Below are 13,932 nucleotides of genomic sequence, written 5' to 3' on the forward strand. Positions count from 1 at the left end.
AGAAGATGGCTAGGCAATTAATTTATATACTGTTATAACTGTAGAGGTTAGAGCCAAGCATGGGGATGATTTCTGACATTTCGTACCCTCTTTTGGCCCTCCCGATACACACAGATTTAGTTCTTCATTTTACCTCAGGCAGTTTCCTACACATGGAGCAGTCAGCAGTCACTTAGGTTAATTTATAATGAGCAGAACAGAACAACACATGCTGTTTTATCAGCCAATTTGCTAGACACTAACACTGCTCTAAAACTCAGTTCCGGGGCAATGACTGATACAAATGTTAAAAACATGAGGTTAAAATTGGACAGGGAAATGCAGAAACAAACCATGAACTGGTATGAAGAAGTCAACTCCAGGAAAACATGCCAAATTGCATTTTCTCATAGCATCTTCCTGCATTCAGCACATTTACAGGCATTCTTGCCAAAATGGAATTCTGTATCATGCAGGTAATCATTAAACCCCAAGAAGTTATCTGCAATTTCACCACAATGGATTCCTGTCAGCTGGGTCTCTGTACGCTTTCTCAGTGAACTCATTCCTGCTAATCCCAAGACTTGCACTGTTAAATCCAGGAAAAGGCTATCAACACCGTGCAAACTTGTTTTGAGATCTTAAGCACTGTGTCAACTCGACATGGTTTGTGTCAAGTCTCTGCACTAATATCAGATTAGCTCAGGAGTCAGTAGAGTTAGTCTGAGTTAGTTTACTCCATATTTAAGCACTGTGCAGCGCAACATTTTACTATGAGAAATATGCATTCTTGTATAATATTTCCAACTGTAAAGGCAAGTTCTGTATTGCATGAACTGTAGAATAAAATTGTAAAATGCACAAAGAGACCAATTTTAAAAACTATCCACCTAAAACTAGAACCTGTCTGTCACATGCAAAAGATACATTTGTGCCTAGGATGGATTAAAAAACTACTCTGAAGATTATGTTAAACTAAAGGTATATGACTGTGGTGCACAGAATTATTAAGAAGTTAGGCCTGCTGGCACATCTTTTTTCTCAGTGATAGACTTTATTACTACAGCTATGCAATATAACATGTTATCATTCAGTTTCTCGGACAGAGAAACAATTTTACTTTTGTCATTTGTCCTACAGGACAGACTCTCTCATTCACTTCAATATGCAAGGCACTGCTGCTGCAATACCTCTTGCATCATTGTGCTGTGCTAATTTTAAAGATGATTCCATAACATTTGCAAGGAAAAGGATTGTTCATGGGGAGGCAGAATGAAGCTCCAACGTTTGAGGGTAAATGATAATCAGAAATTCACCTAACATCGAGGTGTATAACAAAAAGAAAGCCTGGGTTCATATGCAAAGAGTGCAGTCCATGCTGTTAAGTCTCTTTTTGTTCGATACTAAAACGAAAGCTTATCTTACCTGGTAATGAACTCTCTGTGTTGTAGAAGTTACCGACTGCAGGTCCTGGCAGGAGTATGAAAGACACAGCCATGATGAAAAAAAATAAACCAACAACAGCTGTTTGCATTTCTACTATCTAAAGAGATTGGGAAAATGCAAATAATTTTGCAAATATTTCTCACTGGTTTTAAGCATATGAAACAAACACCACAGAATAGTCATGGAAAGCTCACAAAGTTTAGATTGGTGTGTATTTGGTCAAAAAAAGGCTTTTAAAAATACAAAGATTATGTTATTGGATCTTTACTACATCACAGACCTATTTGTTCCATGAAAACTATCTAAATTTAGAGCAACAAAATGAAAGAAAAGATGCTAAAATCTAAATCTTTTTGGCAAATATTTCTGAATAATTAAAGCACTAAAGAAAACCACTGGCAGTTCTCCCTGTTTTAAGACAACCTCATGTCAGTGAGATCATCTCAGAACGACCCTGGTATTTAGCAGGGTTCAGGAATCTATTTTATTTTAATAGAGATTTTGTCAAATAGTTTTAGCTCATGACATAGCCTACCAAAAAGTCTGTTCTACAGACCATAGCTCCCCAATTGACATGCAAGTTGGCAGAGTGCAGAAAACCTTAGTACCTCCATTTCCAGAAACTGGGTCTGAGCCAAATCAAGCACACACATTAAAAAAAGTAGTACAAAGTCTGCAAAAGGCTGGAGAGACACATTTCCTCCACAACCATTATGAGTAATTCAAACAAGATTTCTAGCTGCGCTTCCTCCAGGGCTGTACGACTACTTGCCACCCAATACTGGCCAGTAAGTTGCCCGAGCGCAGTATGAGATCACATTTGTAATCTGCTCAGAACATCATCACAATTACTGCATTGTAACTTTCCATCGCGAGATACGTCAAATATGCATCACATTACAATATGGTTTTATGTCTGCTAATAATAGCCACAGCTCAGGTCTGAATGTTCAGAAATATATTTGATGATGGGAATCCTGAATGAAATGCAAAAAAAGTGAAAGCCTGTAGTGAGATACTAAGGCCCATATTCAGGCTGCAGTTACAGGGTTTCAAAATCACAGGGAAGTCAGTGGCTCCCAAAGAGTTTAATGGGAGGGATAAGGTTCATAGCTCCTATGTAAATTGGACCACTATATAGAAACCTACGTAATGTCCTCACACTTGTAAAAAGTTGTTGAAAGATATCAGTAAAAGATTAAAAAGTGTCAAAGATGGTATATTAATAAAAATCCATTCTTTTTATCACTAAAGGCATAGACATAGACACTTAAAATTATTCAGGTAATGGGGCATTTGGAGTCTCCATTTCCCAGACTGTATTTTAGAATGAACTCTCATGAGGCAAGGTGTTCAAGACAGTAAGAGTAATATTATTATTACCTGCATAAGCATCCATTACTGTGTATTTGGAAATATCTAGCTGTTATTTCTAGTGTACATTGGTGTCTCATATTACTCCATGAGAATTACATTTGCATAATTAGACCCACTCGAATACCACAATGTTTACCCTTACATAAGACATATGTAATATCAGCAAGGTATGTGGAGAGCCACGATATTCCATTCCAATTCAAGGAGAAGTAAACACACTCATCCACATCAATTCTGTTATCATTTAAATGGAGTCAATATGACTTTTCATTTCCTGTTTAGAAAATATTTTTCAATGCTACTACTGCTTTTATTATCATATCATAACTCTAAAATTCTGTTTTCAGAGGCAGGCAAATTGCAATATTCTTAATATATGGTTGTTGCAGCTCTCAGACTCCTGCACTGAGAAGTGAAAGCAGCATAATATAGATTAATAAATGATACCTCAATTCACTAAAACCTCACCTCTTGTAGACGATCAATGTACATGCGACAGGTCTCCAAGTCACAATCTCCTCGTACAACTATAATTCCTAGGGGAATGGCTGGAAAATCAAAAAACAAAGAAAAACCTCTTTAACTGAGTTCTCTTGAGCTTTAAAGGATTTGCAATATGCTTCGGGTTATTTTTTGAATGTCTTCACAAAAGCTTTCCACTATCTAAATCTTAACAGTCATTTAAAAGCACGAACATATTATTCATCATTAGTTTCACCCATTTATAATTATCAAAGACTTCAGTTTTTAACTGTTTTTCATACCAAAGACGCTAAAGAAGATTCAGTTAAATTGTGTAATTCATTGTCTTATGTTAACATCAATTATTAACTAGAAAGAAAGGAATATACTCCAGAACAAGAGTTTGGGGGGGTGCTCTTATACAGTTTCAAAACTCTTTAAAAGTCTACAAAAATTCTTTAAAATAATGAAAGTCACAGCCTGATTTCAGAGAAAACTGTCCAGCACCATGTTATGTTGATGTAAGGCTGCTTTCAAATCAAAACAGACTTTATTCCATCTACACACAAAATCAACACAACATCTTCATTTTTTCTTAGAGAAAAAAGAAGAACTTGTAAAAATACAGCAAATAATACCCCTTAGCTGATGGTAGCATTTTTAATAACAGGGGATTTAGGTTTCCACAGCCATTCTATTCTTGCAATCAAAAGAAATTAAAAAAATAAAATTAAAAAAAAAAAAAACAAACCACAAAAAGAACAAAAGAGAAGTATATGTGAGTCCACAAGGAAGGTACCAAGAGAGCTACCTGCTAAGATCTCATTAAATAAAAAGAAAACAAGTGAAAACTCTTGAATACCTGATTTTCTAAAACTGCATCACTGAATGAAGTTCTTTTTTCTCCCTGGAAGGTCTTTAATCAAACAATGGCCCAAAAAAGTAGGGGAGCAGCAGGAAAGAGATTTAAATCCTCATATGTAGTATTCCAGAAGGAGAGCAGTATATCAACTCATAAACAGTTTTGGTAACTAGATAACAAGAAGCAACATGAAGTCACTGACAGTTCTGAGATAAAGAGAAAAAACAACTGTACTGCAGCCCCTCCTGCTGTTCAAAAGAAGTTCATTAAGAGGGAGAGATATTTATCTACCAAGAAGCTCTTCAGTCTGATAAGAGAACAACACAGCATTAAAGATAATTGGGAACATGGCTCTTATTTCTGTGGCCCACCGAGGCTAGCAGCAGAAAGAGAAGCTCCATCGTTTTCAGGGAGGAGAGTAGGGCAGCACCTAAGGCAGTCACGGTTGTTACAGGCCTCAAAGGCCAGCGCAGGGCTCTGGGGACACATCAACAATGCTGCCAGCATCATGTTTGGAAAGCAAATTGAACAGCAAAACAGCTATGAACCCGTGAAAACCAGAAGCAGGGAAACAAAGCTGGAGGGAGAAACAAGAACATAAAGAAGGGATAGGCAGGAAGACTAGGGAAGAAGGGAAGAGCTCATGCTTCTCCTGAAGCTACACTGACAGCTGATAGTGATGCCAATCCACCTGCACGTTTTCAGAAAGGCCAGAAGGGAACAGTGCTCATTGCGACCTCCCAGATTTTTTCACTAGAGAACACAGACTGAGACACAAGCGAGCAAAAGGAGGGTCAATTGTGAGGTTTGCTTTACGCACTCTGATGCTCTGGGTTACAGCCTGATTCTCTTTGCTTAGAGTTTATTATTGCTTAACCTGCTCTGACAGGAGACCTTTAAGCTCTTTTAGTGAGTACTTAATGGCTATCTAGGTTCAATTCAGCAGATCCCGCTGCAGCCCTTACGAGAGAAACGTTTGTTAAATTCATCTATAGCACTAAAAAGTAAATTGCAGCAGACACATCTCCAACAGCTACAGAGCACTAGGGAGCTACACCACTGGCTCATAAACTGTCACCACAGATTTTATCTCTTTTCTATTGAATTTCTTACTTCATGAAGGAGTATATGCACTTAATGGGGACCAGAGCTTTGACCTGCTGAAGCAACACAGCTAACACAGAACTGAAATCCTTAACTATCACCATTCCTGACAGCCCAAAGGAGAAGGACATTATGAATGTTTGGAATTCTAAAGAAATCCATCAAAATGTCTGAAAAGAAAACACTAATATGCAATAGATAGCTTATCAGTGACATTTCTGGGACTCATCTGACAAGTAAAGAAGAAAGTTATGATTCGCTGATTTAATTAAATTATGTCCCGTCTATTCTTTGTGGTCATAGAACAATTCTGGAATTCTGGGCTGGGTGACTTTGTCCTTAAAAAGAAATGTGCAGATTTTTCTGCTTGGAAATCCTGAATTAGCATGACCTATGGCTTTTTGGGTCAATGGCCAGCTAAGGGATAAGGTGCATGAGGTGAGTCTCAAATGATTCCATTCCATATGGTTCATGCTCATTTGAATAACCTTTTAAGTCATTACTGGATAACACTACAGTATATGATAAAATGTTGCTTGCCAAAAGTTTATCAGTTCGGGATTTTTTTGTGGGGTTTTTGTTTGGGTTTGTTTTGGTTTGGTTTTTTTTTTTTTTGCAAGACCATTTGGCTTTCCACAAGGAAAATGTTCCCAGCCCTCATTTTTATCATAAACCACAGTAAGTATGCACAATGCACCACAAAACCAAGACTTTCAAAGTGCTTCACAATAGCTGCTGTTTGAAAACAAAAGCAAATCCTTAATGATTGATAATGGGATTGAAATGATGGGATTGTTGCTTGTTCTAAATATAGGGCAGTGCTGTGCAATAGGGGCAAAATTAGTTAAGTTATAATAGATGAGTTAAAGGCATCAAGTTAACACACATGGAATTCAGTATCATTGTGGACACTTTCATCCAGGAATAAAGGAACTTCTACCTTTTCTGAATAGCCCTGTGTGGATGAGGATGTGGACAGTACAGAACACTGCTGTGAGACACAGTGCCAGATGAGAGACAGGAGGACAAAGTCTTACATTAAGAGCGCAGGCACTGCAAAGCAACTTTCCCATATGCCCACACACTGATTGCTCCTGTGAACATATGGATATGTCTACACATGGGAATATGCCAAAAATGAGGGATAGTCTCAGATCATGACCTGAGCCACAGCATTCAAATGCCAGACATTTTTCTCCTGAGGCGCCTGCTTTTTTGGCCCCTTGCATCCAGCTCACAGTTTCTTTGTGCTCCCTGAACGATGAGAAGGACTTTGCCCAGGGAGCTGTGGGTACAGACTCTAGCACTGCAGTGATGAGCAGCAGCGCAAGAACCCCAGGAGACAAGACCGACAGACAGTTGCTTTGTATTCTGAACCAGTACTGCAGAAAGCTTTTTGTTCCTAGCAACATTAACTAAAATCAAGTATCAGCAGGAGGAGTGTTGGGTAGATGCAGCAGTATGGCTAGTGTGATGCTCTAATTAACTGCGAGATTAGTAGTGATTTCTTAAGTCCTCATGAAATTAGCTACGGAATTTATGATCAGCAAATAAATCTTCCACTTATTAACTGCCCATCATGCTGAATACCTAAAGCTAGTGAACTCATTAATAGTATTGAGGACACAAATGGAAGAATCCTGAATATACTGCATATGGCACCATGAAGAAAAAATAAAATTCAATTAACTTCCCCATTTATTGTTATGAAAGGATGCAATTTGTGATCTAAACACCATGATTAACCCACTCAAATCCCAAACAAAACAGCCTCAAGACAGACCATTAAGGTAGATGAGAATGCCAGGAAAACTCATGCTGAGTCTGACATACCTCAGGGGACTGAGGAGATTAGACATTGGGTTGTAAATGTTTAATGTAGCAAATAAAGGATCCTCACTACTGAAGATGTCATAAAAATGTCATTTTCCTGAAGGGTTTCCACTGATATTAGAAATGTGAAGGACCAAGTAAATTCTTGGGAGATAATTCTAGAATATATTTATATTAAGAGGTTTGGCTCTTGGGTGGCACAAAAGGATTTTCTTACCACACAAATCTAAGCCACGCGCCTCTTCACGTCCCTTTTGTTTATCATACTGACAAAACCTAAGCCTCCTTAGGTTCATTGGTTGCTAGTTTTCTTTGTATTACTGGTCCACTTTTAAATCCTCACATCAGGAGGTAAAACACAGTGGCGGTTATCGAACTAAATCAGACCACGTTTGAGAAGGTGGTCATCCTCTCTAGGCTCTCAATGACCTCAACATCTTGCCACAAAAAGAAAGAGGCTGTCCAAGTCAAATGAAGAGTGAACTTGTCCCAGACACCATACAAAATGGAACAGGTTATAAAAAGAAAACTATGAAGAGCTAGGAACTGAATGGATATTGGGACTATGAGCTGAAAGAAGAGGTCTAGCCAAACAATGAATAAGGATTTAGGATTCGGAAGAAGAACAGAAACCTGAGCTGTGAGATCTGCAGAAATAAACTAAGACAGGCGAGAAGGATGTGTGTGGGATGAGATAGCCAAAGGGGACAACCACAACTGAAAAGGTAAAGGGAAATCAAATGAGAAAAGCTGTAAGAAAAGGAAATGGGAGAAGTAGAATATGCACAGAAAAATCTATACTGGAAAGAAACTACACATGACTTCCTGGAAAGTCTGAAATGGAACTTAGTATTCTTGTGTCTCCCCACTCCTCTAGGGTAAATATATTTATATCTATTCGGAATACTGTTCATGTCTTCTAGTTTAAAGGAGATGGCAAACTTACATGACAGTTTCCCCACTAGCTCAAAAGGCAGAGGACTGTGTTGAATGTAGAAATGCCCCATGTGGTGTCAAGAGAGGGTAGATTTAGATAAGATATTAGGAAGAAATTCTTTACAATGAGGGTGGTGAGGCACTGGACCAGGTTGCCCAGAGAAATTGTGGATGCCCCACCCCTGGAAGTGTTCAAGGTCAGGGGCTTTGAGCAACCTTATCTAGTGGAAGGTGTCTCAGCCCATGGCAGGGGGGTTGGAACTAGATGATCTTTAAAGGTCCCTTCCAACCCAAGACATTCTATGATTCTGTAACTCAATGATATGAGATGAGATGTCAATTATTTGAATTTACTCCTTCCCCCAAATGCAGGTGATTACATACCCTGTTAAATAAATGTTAATATAGCTAAAGAGCTCAAAATTAGAAAAAGCCAAGATTCAAGCTGCATATTTCAGCACCTGTGTGTATATTCATTGTGCTACTGCCCCTAATTATCTGACAACATCCTGATTTTTTCTTCTCTTGGACTCCGGTGTCTTTTTGATCTTTGTGTGTGCATGAGTGTATGGGTGTCAGCAAAATGAAGAAACGTAATTCACTGTGCTGTCTGGACAAAGCCCACAAGACATCATCCATCAAAAGGCAAAAATAGATATTTCCTTTGACACAAATAATGCCTTTGGCAATTTCCTCTTCGTTTTTGTCATTCCCGTTTCACTTACAAACATTTATCAGTGGCTTCCATCTGTATACACCAGGATGAGAAACTGGCAGCAGAGTTTCCAATATTTAACTCACTACTGACTTCTAACCCTCTTTGTTTCACCTTGCTGGGTGACTTTAAGCAACCCATCTCACCCTCTCAGTTTCAGATCTTATTAATCCCTGTGACAGAGAAATGCATGAATTAGCTAATGTCTACACAACACATACTGAGAAAACAAACCTGTTCGAACAAGACTTTTAAGCAGAGTGACATTTAGTAGACAGTCTGTAGGTAATGCTGCCTTTTCTAGAGCTTCTACAGATAAGACACTATGTCCCTTAAGAGACTTCCTGTCAAATAAATTGTCATTGGTGCTTTCTTCACAGGCTGGAAGAGAATGTTTGTAGCTACATAACCCATCTCGCTTAAAGCCATCTAGATCAAAATTGCTTCCCAACATGAGCACATTTCCTTCAGCGGCTAATCTCCCCTGTCCTGACTCAATCTGCTAATTCAAGTTTCCCTCATCATACCACCTAGCAGGAAGTCCTCTGCTCCTCTCTGCCCTTTACATTATGGATATTCAGGATGTAAACACCAAGTCCTCAGCGCTGGCCTTTTCTTATTCAGCTAGTTCCTCAAAGTCACATGGAATAGTCTCCAGATTAACTTCACTTGCCATATCCCTGAGCTTTAAAGAGTCAGAATACATTTCACAGATCAGGGTTTCTGAAACTATGGTAAGTGCATTGGCGGTATGAGGAAGCTACAGTATCTCTATACACGTACACATCCCAAATGACTCACAAGCTTGTCACTCCGTGTGCCTCCGTGTACGTGACAAGAAATCCCGGTATGACCCCAAAACCCTCAGATAACCCATAGAAATTAAAGGCAGGGACACATGTATCATAGACATCTGGCTAGATATAATCAGAGACAAGAATTCGAGCCTAACATCACATCATGTTACACCACCACCCACTCCACACACAAAGCAAGGAGGCAGCAGAGAAAAGCATTGCTAGATTACCGAGACTTCACATGGAACTACGTTTTCTTTAAAAATTGCTTTTTAATCTATTGTGCCATTTTATTCAAGAGGAGAAAAGGAATAGCTGCCTCTGTGTAAGACAGTGGTGGAGACCTGGAGAGGTTAGAGCTGAAAGTTTTTTCTGATACTGCCATCACTGCAGTCGAGTATGATTCTTCCTTAATCTTAATGATATCCAGCAAACTAAGATTTCTATGCCCTAACCATGGAGAATAAACAACAAGTTAAGGGCAGTAAGAAATGACACATTCTATTAAAAAACAAACAAACAAACCAAAACAAAACTGTGCAGGTATTGCTGATGGTGAGTTATTTCACTGCTCCATCATCATGTGCAAATCCACAATCGTGTTGGCAGGAGGAAATAAGAAGGGTTGAAGACCACTTATGGTTGGCTTGTTTGTTGTTGATTTTTTAAAAATATAATTAGTTTCTGCATATACCTCCATTGTCATGAATTTCTTAGTAACACTGGAAAGGGGAAAATAGGGTGCCACAAACAGTAAGTTTTGCTGTTTTAAAAATAACTCAATTCTTCCCCTACAATGCTGCTTTGGATCACACTTCCTTGCAATAACAGGAAATAAAAGAGAGTGCACAGAAGATATGCAGGCAAGAGACACAGAATTAAGTTCTGTCCACCTAGAAACAGCAATCCAACTCACTTTTTGAATAGGATAGTCTTGGTTATGGTCATGTAACGTACAACTATCGTATTGTGCAGAAGGTGGTGAAGCTGGTGACTAGGGTGACAAGTGCTTGGGGGCATGTATAGGGAGGTGTTAGAGAAGACAACTACATCTGCAGGAAAGAACATTACAACATAACTAAAATGCCAAATATATAGCCCTTTCTTAAAAGCATGCATGGAAGCATTTGCCCCTCCTCACTGAAGGATCAATAAGCATCCTCTGCACCATCATCAATCATCCCACAGACAATCTGAGACATTGACAGAAGAAAGAATGAAGGAGAAAAGGAGCAATGGGAGGGAAGAAAGGGACAATTCAGAAACAGCATGTTGGTTAAATGTCAGCTGCAATGACAAGAACAGTAAAAAGTAATGGAAGGATAACGGGCTAAGAACAGTCCTGCCCTTCAGAGGACAAAATGACATTCTCTTATTGCCCAGGAGGCTTTCAAAATGAGGTGTCTACCTCCAGCAGAGTGAAGATTAACCTTCATGGAACACTTTGTATGATGAGTTGTTATATGTCAGGAAATGTAATTTTAGGTGAAGTAGTTGATAGAATAAAATCAGTATTTCAAGCAAACAAGGGAAGTGAAATGTTTTTAAATGTTAAAATGATCTAGATTATTACACTGATGTCAGAGCTTTCAAAACTCTGTTATGGAGACATGTAACAGTCAAAAACCATAATAGCTTCTTTGCTGCTTTTCCTTCAGGGATAGCTCATTATTAACTGGTTTGCTTTCATGTTCAGATTGCTGTGAGATTCTGGTTTGGTTTTCAAATTATTTAGGGAGGTAAAAGTGCTTTTAATCCTTGTGGTCAGGGAATGGATATTTAGTATTCTGGAATTAAGTTGTAGGTATTCTGCTGAAGCCTGGACAGACATGTAAACGGAGTCTCTTGCAAGCATCTAGTGAGACATACACGCACCTGAGAGGTACAGTCATGCTGAAGGAAGCTAACTCCACTTACAGTAACAAGCCTTGAAGAAACAATAGGCCCAATACAAACGCTCTTGTATTTTGCTAGTGCACTAGCATTACCTGCATTTAAATTTTTAATTCAGACTGACAAAATTTCAGTTATTCACCTGCCACGGAAATTTATTTCTTTCCACTTCACCCCCAATCACTTTTTTTGGTAAAGAAAAGAAAGTCGCTTCTCAGCACTTCCTTTTCCTCCTTTAGCCAAGCAACTTTTAGCAACAATGCTCCATGGAAAGATTTGCTGATGAGGACGTAGACAGCATGCTTATTTCATATAAGTTATTTAGTATATGATAGAGCCAGACAGGCATCAATCCATGGACCTGCCACAAGAAAACCATTTAAAATTTATCCAGTTGGCTGTCAGAAATGACATGGCTATCTACTTTTCTTAGAAGGAAGATTGACATGATTTTCCACCTTCCTTCCTCATAAACACTTAAGTTATGTAGTCCTCTAGTGTAACCATGCAGCTTGATGACTGGCTATGCCTCAGTTTCCAGAACAGACGCAAGCATCTGGTAAGTCACAGGAAAACTCGGACATTAGGTCTATGCTTAGCGAACCACAGGGATTATCCATTTTTTACTTCCTGGAATTCAAGGAAGTGGATAGAATACTTAAAACAGTTTTGTTTCTGACTGTTTAGAGAGCACGTCTCTTCCCATACATAATTTTCCTCAATTGTAATTAGCATCAGCCAGAAGTCCTTAAATCAAGATCAGCCTCCTGAAAACTAAAGGCTGGACAATTCTCACAGGAGACACTTGTCCTAGATTACAGTGTAAAATGTACCAAAAGGAAAAAAAAAAAAGTATTCTATTACCATCTTCAGGAGCTGTTGAGACCAGGTGGGGCGGTGCTCCCAGCCTCCCCACTCTGGACTATCTTCTGTTAATGGGCACAACAATGCCTTATCGCCTGACCCATCGATAGCTCGCTCCTGGGCTATCTCCTGTTAATGGCCCATCAAGGAACTGCCTCACGACTCCCCATCCCATTGTGAGATGCTCCACCCGGGGGGGAAGGAGCCAAGCAGTCCATGCCAAATAAAAACTGAGATTTCAAACACCCTAGCAGCCTTCTTCCACTGGATTCTCAGAGGAGTTTTTCCCCCCACTGGAGTTCCAGAGGACAAGAGCTACCTACCTACCACTGGACCTTCGGAGGAAGACCAGGCTCTTTTACCTGATCGCTGCTTCAACAAAACTACATCCATCGCTTCAGGAGGACTGAAGCCATCATCTTATCGGACTGCTACTGCCACCCTAACAGGGTGTCAGGTTGTATTTCTGACTCTGTCAGTGTAAACCAGTAGGTTGTTTGTTTTTCCCTGCCTTGTGTTATATATATATATATATATATATATATGTAAAGAACTGTTATTCCTATTCCCCATATCTTTGCCTGAAGGCCCGTTAATTTCAAAATTATAATAATTTGGAGGGAAGGGGGTTGCACTTTCCATTTCAAGGGAGGCTCCTGCCTTCCTCCGCAGACACCTGTCTTTCAAACCAAGACAACACTTAAGTTATACGTCCAGAGACGTAGGCTGATGACCATGCTATAAATTATATGTCCTTACACAGGACATTCCTAATAACTGCAAAGGGTAAGGGCGGTATCTTTCCTGATTTATTTTAGGTCAGTGTGGTTATTATTTGCTTTCTCATATGTTAGTGTTAAAACCAGTAATGCACAAGCATTACTGAGGCAGCTTAAGGAAGACAGATAGGAAAAACAACTTCATTAGAAGTGTCTGGGGAGAGTCTGTCCAGTCCAGCTATGTTATATTATCAAGCTGGCCGTGCAGTAACTTGAGAGACGAAAGGGTCTTACTGCAAGTGACCTGCCAATGCCCAAAAGCAATCATTTTAACTCTTGATGGATAAACTTCTACCATTTAAATGAAGACCTCTTAAGCACACATACAGCAAGTGATCAAATGAAATCTGAAACCAAATCTCAGAGGCTGTGTATCATTCTCTAGCATTTTTTGATGTTATCATTATGGTTTTTCCAGGTGACAACATAAATATGCATTTACAACTCTAGTGTCAACAGTGTATAAAGTTGTGTATTTTTGTGTCAGAACATGTAAATGGCTCTTAAGGACTACATAATATATACTAAAAACACACATACAAAATTTACATCTATAGCGAGGATGGATGAGGATAGGTCTCAGATGGGAAACCACAGGAAGAACCATCAAATGAACCAGATTGTTTCTGACAGAGTTGGACAGATGTGGGTTCAATATGACCTGAAGTCTACTCAAGATCAAACTCTCAATTTAAACTTGAAGAAAACTCTTCTCCAGTGAGCCATAATCCTCATCCTGTTCAAAGTCTCAGTCCAGTGATAAAGGCTTTGATTGCTTTAACTGTGACCAAAATCCACTGACATAAACTTCAGTAAAGGCTGTCAGGACCTATATTAAAATTCAAGCCATTTCAGGTCTTTTGTTGGATGTAGAGCTGGTGAACT

At 39.1% G+C, this 13,932-nt stretch overlaps 1 protein-coding gene across 4 annotated transcripts in view; it reads right to left on the minus strand.

The window, feature by feature from the left end:
• The window catches only part of DGKI (diacylglycerol kinase iota), a 215,022-nt gene that overhangs the window by 57,717 nt on the left and 143,373 nt on the right, over window positions 1–13,932 (minus strand). For all 4 annotated transcript variants that reach the window (XM_086467794.1, XM_086467820.1, XM_086467811.1 and 1 more), the window contains 2 exons: window positions 3,271–3,350; window positions 1,405–1,449 (listed from right to left, as the gene is read on the minus strand). In XM_086467794.1, coding sequence (XP_086323920.1) covers window positions 1,405–1,449; window positions 3,271–3,350 — 125 coding nt within the window. The remainder of the gene's footprint in view (window positions 1–1,404; window positions 1,450–3,270; window positions 3,351–13,932) is intronic.

Source organism: Leptosomus discolor, chromosome 1 (assembly GCF_034619465.1).
Source record: "Leptosomus discolor isolate bLepDis1 chromosome 1, bLepDis1.hap2, whole genome shotgun sequence".
Classification (NCBI taxonomy): domain Eukaryota; kingdom Metazoa; phylum Chordata; class Aves; order Leptosomiformes; family Leptosomidae; genus Leptosomus; species Leptosomus discolor.